This window comes from Silene latifolia, chromosome Y (genome assembly GCF_048544455.1).
Source record: "Silene latifolia isolate original U9 population chromosome Y, ASM4854445v1, whole genome shotgun sequence".
NCBI lineage: Eukaryota > Viridiplantae > Streptophyta > Magnoliopsida > Caryophyllales > Caryophyllaceae > Silene > Silene latifolia.
The window spans coordinates 321601367-321619441 of NC_133538.1; the positions used below are offsets into that span (position 1 = coordinate 321601367).

The window sequence follows — 18075 nt, forward strand, 5'->3', positions numbered from 1 at the left end:
GCAACAAATATGAAAGGGACTGGCCTAGGACTAGTATTGAAATCACCACAGGGAGACCTAATTGCACAGGCTATTAGTTGCGAATTCAAAGCTACAAACAATGAAGCTGAGTATGAAGCCCTGATAGCCGAACTTAAGGCATGTATAGAACTTGGTGTGACAAACCTCAAGGTAAAGACTTACTCTCTCTTAATTTCTTATCAAGTCAAAGGAATATATGCAGCAAAGGATTCAAAAATGGTACTCTATTTAGAATATGTCAAAAACCTTTGCAAAAAATTTAATATTTTTGACATTGACCAAATACCAAGGGACCTAAACTCTCAGGCTGACGCCCTAGCCAGCCTGGGATCAAACTTCAGCCCTGCAGTGTTTGATAAAATACCCATTGTCCACCTGTTGGAACCAACCATAGAAAAGACTGAACAAACTTGTCCTATCCATGAGGACACAACCTCTTGGACCAAACCATACTATGATTGGTTCTTACAGGGGATACTCCCTAATAATAAAAACGAAGCAAGGGCCCTAAGAATCAAAGCCTCTACCTATACCATTATCAATAACACGTTGTTCAAAAAGTCACAGGCTGGACCTTACCTGCGTTGCCTGGAACCCCATGAAGCTAAACAGGTTATAGAGGATATACGCGATGGATACTGTGGAAATCACAAAGGCGGCAGAAGCCTGGCCAGTAAAGTTCTCAGGACAGGTTACTTTTGGCCAACCCTGAGAGCTGACTGCATAGCCTACAACTCTAAATGTGAAGCTTGTCAAATTCACTCCCCTTATATCCACCAACCATCGGAGCTACTACACTCCGTCTCAGCCCTCTGGCCATACATGAAATGAGGCACGGATATAGTAGGCAAATTACCCTAAGCACCTGGACAGAAAGTTTTCATGCTGGCAATGACTGATTACTTTTCCAAATGGATAGAGGCAGATTCATACATGCAAGTCAAAGAGAAAGATGTCATATCATTCATCAAACGTAACATCATATGTAGATATGGGATACCTTCAGAAATAGTCTGTGACAATGGTACACAATTTGTGGGAAAGAGGACAGCAAATTTCTGTGCACAATGGAATATTAACATGGTCACATCCACACCAGGCTACCCAAAAGCCAACGGTCAGGCAGAATCCAGTGATAAAGTAGTAATTAACTGCCTGAAGAAGAAGTTAAAGAGGAGAAAAGGCAAATGGGCTGAAGAACTCCCCTTAGTCCTCTGGGCTGACAGAACTACACCTAAAACAGCCACAGGCCAAACCTCCTACTCCTTGGTCTATGGCTATGAAGCAGTAATCCCAGCAGAAATCCATGTACCAACCACCAGAAGTAGCCTGAATACCGTAGAGGAGAACAGACCACCATTACAAGATAACCTGATCCTGACTGAAGAACTGAGAGATACATCCAAGGTCAGGATAGCCTCCTACTAACAAACAGTAGCTAGAAGTTACAACAAGAATGTCAACATCAGGGTGTTCAAGGAAGGAGACATAGTCCTAAGAAAAGTCTTCCCTAACACCAGAGAGAAAAATGCAAGCAAGCTAGCTCCCACATGGGAAGGGCCATACCTAATTGATTAAATAGTAGGACAAGGAGCTTACAGGCTGCAAACTTTGGACGGAGAATTGATCCCCGGATCCTGGAACATTTTCCACCTAAAGTTATTTCATGTCTAAACCAGAAACAGGTAAAACTATCAACTCCTTATATGTTTAACTAGAATTTTATAGCAAATCCTCTAAAAAATATGTCTTCCTGCTATCTGCTAATTTGGCTGAATGCATGCCTATTATTTTTTAACCCTGCCTAGTCTGCCTATTTAAATCCTATTATATTGAATCCTGAAAACTTGTTTTACGCCTTCTTTTCAGTAGTTACATACTACACTTAGGCTTAAACAAATATTCAGGATTGAGGCCCACTCCACCCAACCTGAAAAGCATTCCTGAAAATGTTATACAATAAATTTGGCACATGCCTGTCTGGCCTAAAAACTAAACTGAGCTCAGTACATAAAAAACAAGTACAATGATGAAACAGACCAGACTACTTGTCTAAATAAGCCCTCCTGATAGGCTGAGGGCTATAAGCCCTCCTGACTGGCAACCACCCTCCTCTTAGAAAGCCCTCCTAACAGGCAATAGAGCCATCATTTCCTAAAAATGGAATGAGGTCCATAAGACCTCCCGACAGGCATTATTCTAACAAAAGACGTCAAATGTATTATTTACAGGTGAAAATCAAGCCATTCAAAGAAGTCAAGGGAAAAGAAGATGATATATTTAAACCAAAACGATGAAATTGCCCAGGGAAACATCCCTCCTAAGGTAAGACAAAACAAACCTCAAAAAACCAAAAACAAATTGTTTGCCCAGGGAACATCCCCCCTGGATGGGCCAAAACCAAACAAACCAAAATATGACAAAACAAAAAAGAAATCAGCCTGCCTTGAAAGCTGTAGCAGAACTGATCCCCTCATCAACATGCTCATCTTCCTCCTATTCTTTCTCATCTCCTCCTTCCTCAGCATTGCCACTTTTCTCCTTGGACGGTGAAGAGTCCACTTCCTCATCAGCGTATAGCTTGCAAAGCTCAGGGTAAGTAGTGTTGAGATTGGCCAACTCCTGGTCAGGATCCTAAAAAGGCCTAACTTCAACATGCTCCTTCATGGCATCTACACGACCCCTGCCAAAGAAATAAGTAACAACATCCTTATACCTGCCCTGCACCAAATCCCTTTCAATATCCAAATCCTCATTTACTTTCAGCTGCTCCTGCATAACCTGCTTCTCAGCCTTTAATTCCTCCTGAACAATATCAAACTTAGCCTGAAGAGCTTTCAGAGCATCCTGAGCAAAGCTTAACTTAGATGACTCCACCAGTAACCAGGCCTTCCCTGCCTCATTATCCTCCTTTAAAGAGTGATTCTCAGCCTTTGCCGCTTCCAATTCAGCCTTAAATTTCACAGCATCCTTCTTCGGAATCTGCACCTCTCAATCCAAGGTATCTTTAAGGCTGTTGATGCGTGTCCAAAATATGATGTTTTACACCCTATTTTAAACGCATTTCAGAGCTCAATTATGTAGTTTATCCTACGATATTCCCTATTTCCGTCTACTTTCGTGTTTTTGTGTATTATTGCAGAAATGTGAAGAATTCAGCGGAAAATGAGCCGAATCCGTCCCCGAATATTTATCATAGGACCTGACATGAAATAGTGACACGAGAGATGAACTTGGTGCGCGTTTCAAGGCCTAAAAGATAGCAAAAGCATGGTTGCGTACAAGTTGCAAAGCTTAAACAAGCGAAGAAGTGCTTCTCGACATTGCAGTCTTATTCAGATGGCTATATATCGAGTGATAAAGTAGATAATCGACTGATTCCACTTGGAGGTGAAAGCTTATCCTCTTAGCTTTACAACGCTATGTAGAACGCTTGATTTGACCAAGTAACGAAGAAATGGCAGCTGTTTTAAGATCGGTGCGCGCTGTAGGAATCATCAGAATGCATTACTGTACAGCGCCTGTGGTCCATCGACTGGTCCCAGTGGTCGATCAACCACCCCTCGAATCTGACGCAAATTAAGAACAAGAATTAGAAAGCCCAATTGTAATTAGTTTTTAGGTTTGTGCGTGACATCTCTATAAATAGGACCTCTAACATCAGTTTTGGGGATGCATTCAGTAGGGGTTAATCCCGTCTACTGATTTGACTTTATCGTTTTAGATTCAATTATAATTAGTTTAGAGTTTTCAATAAAAGTTTCCTTTTGCAATCGGATTCTTCCTGCCTTTCTTTTATTCGGTATTTAAGCTCTTTATTTCAGTATTATTTCAATTCATTCAGTAGTTAGATTGTTAGTTTAGATCCCAAACCTTTAATTCAATTGTTGTAAGTTTATAATTCAAGTAGTTTAGTTATGCCTTCGCTATTTGTTTTTATCACTTTATTAGTTGTAGTTAGAATTAATATGTGTAGCTAGAAACCCCGTGCTAAGATGTGAGGGGACCTGCGGCGAAGACGACGCAGAATAAGTGACCTGATGTCGGCCTTTGGTCGATCGACTGGATTAGTCAGTCGATCAACTGAACCTGTTTGTCGATCGACTAGCTTAGCCGGTCGATCGACTGACGCGCAATAGTTTAGCTTTCGTTTCAATGTTTTAGTTGCAATATTTGACAACGAGACCGAGAGGAGACTTGTTAAATACTTAGGAATTGACCAACCCACAGATCGAGAGATAGGGAAGGGAAATTGACTAAATTGAAACGACTAATTTTACTAAGATCGAAAGATAGGTAAAGTTTAGGCAATAGGAATCACTTTTCAAGGCGAGAGCTAGTATTAGTGTGACCTAGGGAACAGTAGCATAGGCTGAGAGGCGCTACTAGTTAAGAATGGATCGAGAGGACTTCTTATTTTTCCACCTATCGTGATTATTCAGACTTACTTAGGAACCCATCGTCATGGCTGCAGTGAACCGACCGTCTTAGCATTCTTTTTATTATTGTTTACATCTCTTTAAATTACCTGCTTTAAATTATCTGCATTTAGTTTAGATTTATTTTATTTGCATTTAGATTATTTTTAATTCAATTCAACCCCCCTTTACCCTATAGACTAAATTAAACAGATGAATCTCATTTGCCTCCCTGTGGTTCGACCCTGCTTACCGCTAACTTCTGTTAGTAGTAATTAGGGTTATAAATTTAACTTTAATACTAAACGACGGTATCAAATTTTGGCGCCGTTGCCGGGGAGGCAGCGTAGTTTTATCTGTTTTTATTTAGTTTATTTCTTGTCTCAAGGAGCTTCGGTTCCTTGAGACCGTTCTCATGTCGTTCCTTCTGAGATTTCCGCAGGGAGAGGACGAGATTTTTGGTGCTTATTTAGCCACGTTTTTGGAGTGGCTCGAACCCAGACGGGGAATTCATATTGGACTCCAACTATGCTATACTATCATCCATGGAGTGAATGACCCTACGCGAGCATACCTTGAATCTATTGGTAAGTGGGATTTCGAAGGAGTCCCCGTGAAAGAGGTATTAGAATTTTTTGATTGGTTTGCTGCTGAAACTCGTAAACCTGACTTTTCTCTTCATGTTAACTTGAATGAGGGGGTGGGTGAGACCTTAGAAACCAATCTAGGAAATGCTGACAGAGACATAGAGGAGACCACTAGCGTGGTTGACAATCCTTTTTATGAGGATAGTCAACAACCCCTTTATGATTCTTACACAGATAGTGAGGATGATTTGGAGGCTCTCTTTGAGAATCTCCATCTTGACGAGTCTAGCGATGCGGAGAGTGAGGAGGTAGATTTAGACAGTCTTGAGGTCAAATGGGATACTTATGATGATATAGATGATGTGCCAATTTTAGGAGACCCCATTGACACATTTGACTTTACATCTCCATGCATTTGGGACGACTATCCACCTTCACCTTTAGCTGAACAGACTCCTTCACCTCACAGTTCTTACCCGTCTGAGCATTTAAATTCTACTCGTATTGTTTTTGGGTTGAATGCTGTTGAGCTCTCTTGTTCTCCACCTGCTGATAATTTGAGCTTTTATATTCCGCCCTTAGTTGGAGGGCAGAATTATTTTGTGAATGATTTTGGGAGCTGTCATAGGAAATTCGTTAGGCTTAAATGATTTTGCGTTTCAATTTCCTATGCTATTACTATATTATGGTGCTACTTACAGTTTTGTGTAGCATATGCGCAACTATTTGACAGGTTGCTGCGAGCTTTGAGCTGCTTTGATTGGGTTCAATTAGAGTAGTTGGCTGAAAAAGAGGTCGAGCGGGACCTGACTGAAACCAGCGCTAGCCGGGAGGCAACCCGGAGTGTGTTTCTTGTTTAGTTTAGTTTTTTTTCCGTCTTTAGACTTTACAATTGGGTTTAGCGCAAATTTTGGGCTCGTATTTATGTGCAGTTGCAGGTAGTTAGACCAAATTAACTCAATTCATTGAGGTAATTGGAAGAAGAGATCTGTTTCGTCAGGTAGGTCAGTCAATCGACTGACCTAGTTGGTCGATCGACTGCCATATGTAGTACAGTAGCTTCTGTTCATCGAGCACTGGTCGATCGACATGTGCCATGGGTCGATCGACCAGTATTGCTGTTGTTCCTTTTCTTCTATTTTTATTCTTTGCACATAATTTCCGTCCGATTTTTGTTTTTCTCGGATTATGCACGGTATTGTTTATCTTTTTAGGTACCTTACGGTAGCACTGCTGGCTACCGAAACCTCCTAGCTCACGTGGGTTTGGGGAGGTTTCCTTTAAAGCGCTTAAAATCTTGTGAGTATTCCGAGTTTAGCTTCATGTTTTGTTTGCTTAATTTACCGCAAATCCCATTTCCTTTGCTATTTTCATTATATGATTTTGCACAATGGGGACATTGTGTGATTTGGTTTGGGGAAGGGTTTTGCGTCGCATTCATTCTGTTTTGCATTCACGTTTACTGCATTTTATGTCTTGCATTGTTATTTATTTTCCCTTATATATACAAAAATCCAAAATTTTCGAAAAATTTCAAAAAAGAATACAAAAATATCACGTATACATTTGCATGTAGGTCGAGTCGGAACGGTAGTATTTCAATCATGACATTGCATTTTCATCTGTTTATGCCTAAGCCGTGCTTAATTTACATGTTATTAGTAGAATCAAATATGCATAGTCTACGATTTTTCGTTAAATATCTTGCTGAACTTGAGACTTGACTTAGATTTTAGGCAAACTACATCATCTTCTGAGATTTAGAGCCTATAACTGGTGTCATTCATGACCAGTTTATCTAGGATTGTGAGTAGTTACTCCTTGTAAGACATTTTACATCAATATGCATAAATATGAACTTTATCTGCTTAATACCTGTATGCATTCGGTTTGTGGTCAGTTGACAGATGTGGAAGAGGTCACCCCTTTATTCATTTTACCCATAAGCCCCACAAAAGCCAAATTTGCTTTTTTTGTCCCATAAGCTACATTCCATATTTAGCCTACCCTTGCTGAGCTAGTATTGGTAGTCGTTCGGGAATATCTTATTGCATTTTGGTTTTTATGTCTCGTGTTGAGAATATGTTGGTGAAATGTTGAAGGGAAATAAAAGAAAAGGAGAAAAAGAAAAGAAAAAGGAAAAAAAATGATTAAAAAAAATAAGAGGATCAGTCGATCGACCGTCCCACTTGGTCGATCGACTGCTTGCTGCAGTAGCAAAAGAAAATTCGAAAAATCACATGGTTGTTATTATTATTATATAGTGATTTTATTCCCATGTATTATTTATATCAATTGAGGAATTAATATTTTATGGAGATGTTGAGAATTGTGCTAGTATAAGCACTGTTTTGATTTATTTTGAGTATGAAGTTGGGATGTTGTTATAATTTGGTTTTCAGTAATTACTAGCTTGGCTATAACCCTGCTTTCCCAAATTCATTTTAGCCCCTTCTTACCCATACCTCACATATCCAAAATTGCCTCGGCATGTGTCATGGTCTTTTATGGTTGGAATGCATATGTACGGTTGTAGAGATTATTTTCATATTAGACTGTAGGTATGTTCTTATAGGTCGTTGTCAGGTGAGAGTCATTACAAAATTACTTCTTTCTATCTTTACATATATTCACCTGTGCTTATGTGTGATTTGAGCGACCCGTGAGAGTCCATAATGATAAGTCTATATAGTTGACGGTTCAGTAGTTTTTTTTACGACTACATAACTCGTTTGCATGATTCATATTGCCAATTGATTGTTAGTTGTTGCATTAAACTGGTTGAGGCTTTTTGTTGCATTTCGATCTGAGATTGAAATCTTTCCAATAGGTTTTAGGATCGAGTCTAGTTCTTGCTTGGGGACAATAAATGGTTTGGTTTGGGGAAGTGATGTATGTCCAAAATATGATGTTTTACACCCTATTTTACACGCATTTCAGAGCTCAGTTGTGTAGTTTATCCTACAATATTCCCTATTTCCGTCTACTTTCATGTTTTTGTGTATTATTGCAGAAATGTGAAGAATTCAGCGGAAAATGAGCCGAATCCGTCCCCGAGTATTTATCATAGGACCTGACATGAATTAGTGACTCGAGAGATGAACTTGGTGCGCGTTTCAAGGCCTAAAAGATAGCTAAAGCATGGTTGCGTACAAGTTGCAAAGCTTAAACAAGCAAAGAAGTGCTTCTCGACATTGCAGCCTTATTCAGATGGCTATATCTCTAGTTCTAGAGCAGATAATCGACTGATTCCACTTGGAGGGAAAGCTTATCCTCCTAGCTTTACAACGCCGCGTAGAACTCCTGATTTGACCAAGTAACGAAGAAATGGCAGCTGTTTTAAGATCGGTGCGCGTTGCAGGAATCATCAGAATGCATTACAGTACATCGCATGTGGTCGATCGACTTGTCCCAGTGGTCGATCAACCACCCCTCGACTCTGACGCAAATTAATAACGAGAATTAGAAAGCCCAATTGTAATTAGTTTTTAGGTTTTTGCGTGACATCTCTATAAATAGGACCTCGAACATCAGTTTTGGGGACGCATTCAGTAGGGGTTAATCCCGTCTACTGATTTGACATTATCGTTATAGATTAAATTATAATTAGTTTAGAGTTTTCAATAAAAGTTTCCTTTTGCAATCGGATTCTTCCTGCCTTTCTTTTATTCGGTATTTCTGCTCTTTATTTCAGTATTACTTCAATTCATTCAGTAGTTAGATTGTTAGTTTAGATCCCAAACCTTTAATTCAATTGTTGCAAGTTTATAATTCAAGTAGTTTAGTTATGCCTTCACTATTCATTTTTATTGCTTTATTAGTCGTAGTTAGAATTAATATGCGTAGCTAGAAACCCCGTGCTAAGATGTGAGGGGACCTGCGGCGAAGACGACGCAGAATAAGTGACCAGATGTCGGCCTTTGGTCGATCGACTGGATTAGTCAGTCGATCGACTTGACCTGTTGGTCGATCGACTAGCTTAGCTGGTCGATCGACTGACGCGCGATAGTTTAGCTTTCGTTTCAATGTTTTAGTTGCAATATTTGACAACGAGACCGAGATGAGACTTGTTAAATACTTAGTAATTGACCAACCCACAGATCGAGAGATAGGGAAGGGAAATTGACTAAGTTGAAACGACTAATTTTACTAAGATCGAAAGATAGGTAAAGTTTAGGCACTAGGAATCACTTTTCAGGGCGAGAGCTAGTATTAGTGAGACCTAGGGACCAGTAGCATAGGCTGTGAGGCGCTACTAGTTAAAAATGGACCGAGAGGACTTATTTTCCCACCTATCGTGATTATTCAGACTTACTTAGGAACCCATCGTCGTGGCTGCAGTGAACCGACCGTCTTAGCATTCTTTTTATTATTGTTTACATCTCTTTAAATTACCTGCTTTAAATTATCTGCATTTAGTTTAGATTTATTTTATTTGCATTTAGATTAGTTTTAATAAAATTCAACCCCCCTTACCCTATAGACTAATTTAAACAGATGAATCTCATTTGCCTCCCTGTGGTTCGACCCTGCTTACCGCTAACTTCTGTTAGTAGTAATTAGGTTTATAAATTTAACTTTGATACTAAACGACGGTATCAGCTGTTAATAGAATCCAGGTGGCAGGCACCCCTCAACATATCATTAACATTCTGGCAAAGAAAACATACCCGTTTAAGCCACACAAAAACACACATAAATACCCACACAAAATTAGACAAAAAGAAAATACCTCCTGAAGCATGGTGATCAGGTTGGCAGCATAATCCCTGGTACGATACATGGCAACCAAGGCACGGGCAGAAGAATCCTCTGCCTGATACTTGTAATAAGGATCATCAACCATAAAAGCTTGAGCCTGGATCTGTTCCTTAGCAAACTAACTCTCATCCAGCCGAGCCCTGACCCCCCTGACCTCATTAACCCCTCCTGATGATTCATCTTCCCTTTTTCCTTTCTTAGGCCGACCACCCTCATCCACAACTTTCTCAGGGGATGCCAACTGTACTTCCTGCGTAGGTTCCTGAATTTGTACTGCACTATCACTCCCTGTGGCCTCACTACTCTTAGACTTCTCCTTTGTGATCTGGGAAACACCTGCCTTCACCAGGGACAGACCAAAACTAGCTATCCTGGTAGAAGCCTAGTGGCTGCACGACGAGGTTCTACATTAGCAATATAAACACATGACCAAAACAAAAATCTACAAAACAAAAGTAAACAAAACTTACGCCCTGAAAAGGAAGCCCCCGAAGCTTTAGCACTCTTCACCAGTTTATAAGTACTTAATTTAGCCTTCTTGAAACGAGGCATAGGTGGTTTTCCCAGACAGGCAGGCCATGTCCTCTCCTCCTCAGGCAACGCCGTAAAAGCTGCAATCCAATCAGCCGATCCCTCAATATCAGGATTATTTACCCAGTCATTTACTACAAAAATAAAAGCAAGTAAGCATACTTCCCAAAATATATCATCTCCAATCAGAATACAATGCAAGAAAGAAATTAGCTCCTTCAACAACCGGATAATTAAGGTAATCTAGGTCAGGGGCAAAAGAATCAGCCGTGATGAACATATAAGTTCGAGCCTATCCCTTATCATCTCCTGAATCAAAGTTAGTAATCTGGTGAGCCATCTTTGATCTGACTCGAAGGTTGAACCAGCCAGTGGAATGACTCTTAAAGTGGTAGACATTCTTGAAATCTTCCAGGGTGATAACCAACTTATCTTTGGTACATAACTGCTCAACTGAATGAACAATTTTCCAACCCATTGGCATGAGTTAAAATGGAGGAACCCTATTAGCCCTGATCACTTCAGCTATAAAAGGAGAAAAGGGAAGCTGAGATCCACCCTCAAATGCCCATTCAAAAGTACCGAACCAGCCTGGACTACCCCAATTAGCCATGACTGGACCACTCTCAGGGATCCAAAACTTGGCCTCAGCAGAAATAAGACCCCTACCCTTCAGATAATGTTCAAAAGTCGGCTTCAATTGATTAGCCTCGTGGAAAGAACAGCCAAAGCCTTTACAGGAGTATACTCAACCCCTTTGTATGACATGGATAAAATTTCTAGGCGAGCAACCACCTCCATCACTTCATCCTCAGGAATGATATCTGGGACATCGACAACAGCAGGAACCTTCTAAACCTCAGCATGAGCCTTAGAAGCAGTCGTCTTTCTTCTCCCTCCAGCCATTTCTTATTAAATTTGTTCAAGATTGATTTTTTGCAAAAAAGAATTCTAGAAAGAGAAAGAAGAACTTAGAAGATTGGGAATGTGAAAACAAGTGGTTGAGCCTAATCATGACTCTTCTAGGGTTTTGTGAATCTACCATATTTATGGCAATATAACCGTTATAGAAGCTGAACCAAACACAAATTCTAATCCGTTAATGATTCCTACACAAATTTTGCCTGGCCCAAATTTTTATCTCCTTATTCCTGGCCAGACCCAATAAAGGAATAAGCAGATAAGGGGCAATTGTTGGGCCTAGAATTATCTTGCCTGACCAGATAAGGACCAGGTAATATCCAAAGCTAGAGCTTGAACAAAGAAGTACTTAGAACCAGGCGTTGGGAGTATCTAGAGAGGCACCAAGCAGGAGAAAAATACAAGAGAGGCAATTACTAAGCCTAGCCTGAGAGGAAACCACGTCAGGCACAAGAAAAATATTATCCAAGCTGGGCAGGTGACAAGAAAGACACGATCAGGTCAAACAAACAAAGTGCCTATAAACAAGGAAGACCTATTCAAAGGAAGAAAATGGAAGAAAGAATCAATCATAACGGCTGAAATGAAGAACAAGTCAACTAACCATCTCCGGGTAAATAGGGCACGAGTCCTATTTACAAGGAAACCCTAATCAGATTTGAAGAAGCTACTTTGGAGGCTATTATAAATTGAAGAGAAGGCAAAAACAGAAGACACATGGGCATACTCGTATTTCTACTCTCATTCTTGTATTAAACATATAATTAAGCAATATCCTTAGCTTATCACGCCTGACATACAAATACCCCACCAGGCTACCTAAAATCATAGTAACAATCTCTCCTGGCTTGGTGCCCGTGGTTTTTTCCCTTATTCCCAGGGTTTTTCTACATATAAAATGTTTGTGTCTTTACTTTTTTTCTTATTAATTCACTTAAGCAATATTGGTCAGGCAAATCAATTGAGTTAGATTACCCCTTCTAAATTCCCCTGGCAGGACTTTTCTGTTCAGTAAAATTCCGCTAAAACAATATCTTATTGTAATATTGATTAAATGAGATTTATTTTAGTAATTAAAATATTTTATTACTAAAATTGATTATTCTTTATGAAACAATTGAGATAAGAATGAATGGTTAATTGTAATTACAATAAGTTGTGAATTATAATTATATGACCCATTTTATTTATGTGATCAAGAATCACTAGACAATTTGTTACATGTAATTTAATTAATGTATAAAATGATATTTATTTGATAAATATGCATTAAATTAATTAATAACATGTTACATACTACATGTAACATATTGTGTGACAAATGACAAATTGACAAAATAAAATGGGAGTCCATTTTATATATGAACCAAAAATTGGAGGGTGGAAGGAGTTAGTGGAGGATTTATTTTATGTGATAAAATGGACATAATCATACCTAATCTACTTAGCCTTACACACCTATTTTTGGAGTAGAACAAAAAGAAAAAGTAAGAAGGCCATGCATTGGCCTTCCTCCTCCTCAACCCCGGCTCCCTCTTCTCTCATATAGAGAAGTTGTTCTCTATATTAATTCTTCCATATAATTTCTATTCATTTTTATCTTCCTCTCACACATCTCTCTAAAATTTAGTTTTAGAAACTTTAACACTGTTCATCAAAAATTCTAATTTCAATATAAGATTACTAGTGTAGTAATAAAGATATTATTAGAATTATTTGAAGGATACTAGTATATTAATCTAATTAGTTAATATATTAGTTTAAGCGTTTTGGTTTTGGGTGCAACAAGAGGAGGATCTCTATATTTGGGATTTAGGAGGATCATCCATAATACTTGAGCTCAATAACAAATAAGGAAGGTGTCCTTATTTGTGCCCAAATTTTCGAACCATCAACAATGTAAGAACCATTATTTTCTCATTCTATTTCTTATTAAGTTATGCATGCACTAGATCCTTAGAACTCATAATAAAATGTTAATTAGTTCATCATTAGAAAAGTATAATAATAGGTATATGAACCTAACAGTCTGCCTCAGCATTCTAATCTCTGGGGACCTGCTTGATGAAGAAGGTAGCGAAACGAAGTTTGAGATCCTTCGCTACTTTCAAGTAGGCAACCATTTTGGAGTCCCTGGCTACATACAAGTCATTCACATGGTTTACAATAAGTTGGGAATCGCTATATACTTCTATGTGACTGTCTCGTAGGTCCAAGGCTAACGGTAGACCCAAGATGAGGGCTTCATATTCAGCTTTGTTGTTGGTCACCTTGAATTCACACCGTACCGCCTGAACAATTTGTTCCCCTTGAGGTGAGCGGAGACTAGGTCTACCCCTGTTCCCCTCATATTTTAGGCCCCGTCAACGTATAGTACCCACCTTTGTTCACCCTTGTCCTCAATCAGGGTTAACACGTCTTTGTCAGCCTGAGGTTGGAGGGTTGGGCTAAAATCAGACATGAAGTCAGCTAGGGCTTGGGATTTGATAGCTGTCCGGGGTTAAAATTTCAGGTCGTACCCGCTCAGATGGACCAACCATTTAGCCATTCTACCCGATAGTTCAGGCTTCCTCATTATAGCTCTCAGGGGGTAATTTGTGATTACGGAGATGGTGTGAGATTCAAAGTAAGGGCGCAGCATATATGAAGCAATTACAAGTGCTAAGACGAGTTTTTCTAGTGAGGTGTACCTGGTCTCTGCAGGTAGCAGAGACTTACTGATGTAATATACAGGTTTTTGTGCTCCCTCGTGCTCCCGTACTAGTACAGCACTGAATGATACCTCCGTAACCGATAAGTACAGGTACATGGGTTCTCCTGGTTCCATTTTAGAGAGTAACGGAGGTCTGCTCAAGTAGCTTTTGAGTTTGTCAAACGCCTTTTCATGTTCCTCCGTCCACTCAAACCGCTTGCTCTTCATGAGGATGTCATAGAACAGTCGACATCTATCCGAGGATCTGGAAATGAACCGATTTAAGGCGGCCACTCTTCCCGCGAGTCTCTATACGTCCTTTGGTTTCTAGGGAGATTCCAGTTGCAACACTGCTCGGATCTGCTCTTTACTTGCCTCGATTCCCCTCTGGGTGACTAGATACCCTAAGAACTTTCCGGAGGATACCCCGAAAGTACACTTCAATGGGTTTAGCTTCATGTGGTACTTTCTGAGTATCCCAAAGGTATTCTCCAAGTGGGTCATGTGTTGTTCTGCCTGTTTTGACTTGACCACCACATCGTCTATGTAAACCTCCATTGTTCTCCCAATTTCATTTTTGAACATTTAGTTTACTAGATGTTGGTAGGTCGAACCAGCATTCTACAGGCCGAACGGCATTACGTTGTAGCAGTACAGGACTCTCTCAAACCTGAAGGCCGTTTTCTCCTGATCATCAAGGTGCATTTTTATCTGATTATACCCACTCTATGCGTCAAGGAAGGTGAGCATTTCATGGTCTGCTGTTGCATCTACCATTGCGTCTATGTGTGGCAATGGGAATGGGTCTTTCGGGCATGCTTTGTTCAGGCCCGTGAAGTCTACGCACACCCTCCATTTGTTGTTATTCTTGGGTACTACCATGATGTTAGAAAGCCATTCTGGGTACTTGACCTCCCTAATCTTTCCTGCTACCAGTAGATTGTCTACCTCATGATTGATTACTTCATTTCTTTCTGGAGCAAACTTTCTCCTCTTCTGTTGTACTGGATGATAACTGGTGTCGACGTTTAGTCGGTGAGTTATAACACCCGGGTCAATAAATACTATATCTTCTTGCGACCAAGCAAATCAATCCATGTTAGTACGCAAGAAATCAAGTAGTTGCTGACGGATACTACTTGTACAGTCTGCTCCAATCAGCACAGTTCACTCAGGGTTTTGCGCGTCCAGATGTACTTCGTCATGTTCTGCCTGTGGGGGCTCAATGTACTCCCTCTAGACGCACATTCTCTGTAATTGCTATGCTGGTGGGATTGCTGTGGGTTTGAGAGCATCCTTGTAGCAGTCTCTAGCCTCTTCTTGGTCTCCACGTATTTCCTGTACTCCCCAAGGTGTTGGGAGTTTCAAGCTCTGGTGGTACGTAGATGGTACCGCTTTTATTTCATGGATCCATGGCCTGCCAAGGATAACATTGTAAGTGGATGGGCCGTCGATGGCCAAGTATCTTACCTCTTTGTTAACTCCTCTGATGAATGTAGGAATTACGATCTCCCCAGAGAGTGTTTCGTTTCTCCACTGAACCAAACCAGGGGTACCGCCTTCTTGAGCAGGTCTTTCTCGCTGAACCCCATGTTTTTTAAGGTTCGTAGCATTATGAGGTTGACAGAACTCCCTGTGTCGACTAGGATCTTTTTTACCAGGGAATGTCCAATTGAAAGGGTGATAATCAATGCGTCGTGATGCTGTTCCCCCTCATCTTGGATGTCTGTCTCGTCGAATGCAGCTGCTGGTAAATCCCTCCTGCTGATGCGGCAAGAGGATTCTGGTTTATGTCCCTTAGTCTCTATCGCATGGCGCTTGGCTGATGAGTAAGTCAACCCACATATCTCGGATCCACGTGTGATGAGATTCACAACCTTGGAGTACAGCGGAGGTGGTGAGGGAAGTACTTGCTCTGCTGTGTTTACCTTCCCAGACTTGGCCCCTTTTGGTAGTAAATGATCAAGGCAGGCTGCTCCGTGAAGGTGCTTTATCTACTTGCGTAGGACTACACAATCCTCGGTGTTGTGCTCGATGTCGTGGTGGTACTCACATTTCTTTTTGGCTTCCTTTCTGTCGTTCTCCCTAGGTACCGGCTTCTTTGGCCACCTGACTCTCTGTCCTATCTCTTTCAGTGATTTGAATACTCCGGCGATTCCTGTGGTGAATCCGTACTCACTCAATTTGGGGGGCAAGCTAGCACATTCCGTCCAGTCGGCGTCCCCTGAAACTTTGTTCACGGTGTTCTTGTTGTACGGTTTAGATCTTTCACTTTTCTTTTCCGTGGAGATTTTTCTGTTGGTACGTTCTGTGTCGTAGACATCCCTCATGCTCCTCTAGGTGCATGACACCCACTGCCTTCTGTTGTACTTCCTCGAAGGTGGTACACGGGTACTTGGTGAGCTCCCTGTACAGATCTGAATCGTGGTGAAGTCCACAGCTAAATGCTTCTACCGCAGTGGATATGTCGCATTTAGGGATGAAGACCTTTTCTATGTTGAACCTGTTCAGGTAGTCCCGAGTGGATTCCTTAAACCTCTGGACTATCCTGTATAGGTCGCTTGTTTGTTTTTCTGGCTTGCGATTGCTGGCGAATTGTTGGTTAAAGGCATTAATAAAATCTGCGAAGGTGGATATAAACATTTTCGGCAGGCTCGCGAACCATTGTAGTGCTGCCCCTGACAGGGTTGACCTGAAGCCTTTGCACATGCAAGCTTCCTTGAGTGAACCAGTTGATGTTACTACCATTATTTTCTACTTGTACTGGTTGACGTGGTCCAACGGATTAGTCGTCCCATGATATAGGGTCATGGTTGGCGGAGTGAATCCTTTCGGTATACTGACGAGTGCTATGTTGTCCATAAAGTGTGAGTCTGCGTAGCTTTCCGGTGCAGCCATCTCCATGGGACGAGGCATTCCTGGTACTTTACCGATCATAGCTCTAAGTTCCTGCAACTGCTGCTCTACTGAAGTAGTTTTTCCCACAGGTATGTTGTGGACTGGCGAATAGAAGCCGAAGGGACTGCCGGTTACTGGCGCACCTTCTGTGACATATGGTGGAACACGTAGCCGCTAGGCAGCGGAGTTGCGTTCACAATAGGCCTGAACTGTGCACCCAAAGCCTACTCTGAGTACGTGCTTGTACATATGGGATCACTATTTTTAAATTATTCGCCTTGGGTGTTCCCTAATACGAGCGGTGTATTGCTGTATGGTGAGGGAAAACTGGGTGTAAGGCTCCCAACCCTACTGGGTGATTGCCCCTACTGTCGTTCCTGTTGGTGACATCGCCCTTGGTGGTGGCGTTATCCATGGTGGTGATAGTACCCCAGGAGGAGGCATCATCATTGGCTGATGTGGTACCCCTGGTGGTGATATCACCCCCAGATCTAGCCTGGTTACCAAGTCTTGTGGGAAGATTTTTCCCTGACTTTCCCGAAGCGTTTCCCGATCTGGCGTATGCTCTATCGTCTGTGGGGGTACTTCTTTCTAGGCGACTGCATCCATCCTGTCTTTCAAGCCCTAGTTGTCCCTTTGCAGGATCTCGTTGTCCTTCTGTATGCTCTCCAAAGCATGGTGCAAAGTGTTCATGCCCTGGAGTAGATGCTGCCATGCCTCCAGTGGTGCTAATCCAGCGTGCTGAGAAGCCACCGGCGTTCCTGCGAATCTGACTGGGCTGCTTTCCCTGCTGGACTTTATTTGGGTAGGCACCCCTGACACCTTGCTTACGCGCTCTGCCCCTACATCTACAGTTCTAGGTGAATGCGAGGGTTTGGCTAGTACTGGGGTCACCTTTGTCGGCTGGCTGGTGGTGATCACCCGGCTGATAAGAGCCGCTAGTTCTACCGTTTCCGTTGTGGCTGGAATGGTCCGCGCCATAGACTGGGTGGTAGAACTCGAGACATTGGATGTGGAACTTAGAGTGCTGGAGGTACTCTGATTAGATCCCGACATGCTAAACGTACTGCTGGTAAGGTTGACTTTATAATATGACCACTATGCCCCACGGTGGGCGCCAAACTGTTTTGGTAAAAGAGGTAAAAGAGGTCTATTGTTAGTCGATTTTGCGGTAGTGTGATGGTACTTGTAAACTGATGGAACAAAATAAAGAATGCAAAACAAAGTAAAGGACACGAGAATTTGG

The 18075-nt window shown here is 41.4% G+C and overlaps 1 protein-coding gene across 1 annotated transcript; it reads right to left on the reverse strand.

Annotated features, from left to right (window-relative positions):
• Window positions 1–15191: 15191 nt before the first annotated feature.
• On the reverse strand, window positions 15192–16679 carry LOC141631289 (uncharacterized). Its single transcript, XM_074443980.1, has 3 exons — window positions 16253–16679; window positions 15590–15903; window positions 15192–15512 (listed from the first exon to the last, which is right to left on the reverse strand). Exons 1-3 carry the CDS (start codon window positions 16677–16679, stop codon window positions 15192–15194), a joined length of 1062 nt encoding a protein of 353 aa, XP_074300081.1.
• Window positions 16680–18075: the final 1396 nt, after the last annotated feature.